The sequence below is a fragment of the Sinocyclocheilus anshuiensis genome, unplaced genomic scaffold, assembly GCF_001515605.1.
Source record: "Sinocyclocheilus anshuiensis isolate Anshui unplaced genomic scaffold, SAMN03320099.WGS_v1.1 scaffold2917, whole genome shotgun sequence".
Lineage (NCBI taxonomy): Eukaryota > Metazoa > Chordata > Actinopteri > Cypriniformes > Cyprinidae > Sinocyclocheilus > Sinocyclocheilus anshuiensis.
Genome location: NW_015539844.1, coordinates 15,381 through 15,642, shown reverse-complemented (window position 1 = coordinate 15,642; position 262 = coordinate 15,381). Strand labels below are relative to the sequence as shown.

At 32.8% G+C, this 262-nt stretch overlaps 1 protein-coding gene across 1 annotated transcript in view; it reads left to right on the top strand.

Annotated features, from left to right (window-relative positions):
- The window catches only part of LOC107684524 (endothelin-converting enzyme-like 1), a 22,368-nt gene that overhangs the window by 16,871 nt on the left and 5,235 nt on the right, over nt 1–262 (top strand). Inside the window, exon 11 of the mRNA XM_016480798.1 lies at nt 2–60. Within this exon, the coding sequence (XP_016336284.1) occupies nt 2–60 (59 nt within the window). The remainder of the gene's footprint in view (nt 1; nt 61–262) is intronic.

The following is a 262-nucleotide window of genomic DNA, read 5'->3' as shown; positions in this document are numbered from 1 at the left end:
GGTGGCTTCTTCCACCACAAGCTTTAAATGCGTATTACCTGCCAAACAAAAACCAGATGGGTGAGTTTCATCTAACACACCTGAACATTGACATACAGAAGTGGAAAGCTTGATATCAAGATTTCTTCTAATAGAAATTAATACTTTTATTAATCAAGTACACATTAAATTGATAAAAAGTGACAGTAAAGACATTTATAATGTTGCAGTAGATTTCTATTTCAAATAAATGCTGTTCTTCTGAGCTTTCTGTTCATCTGTG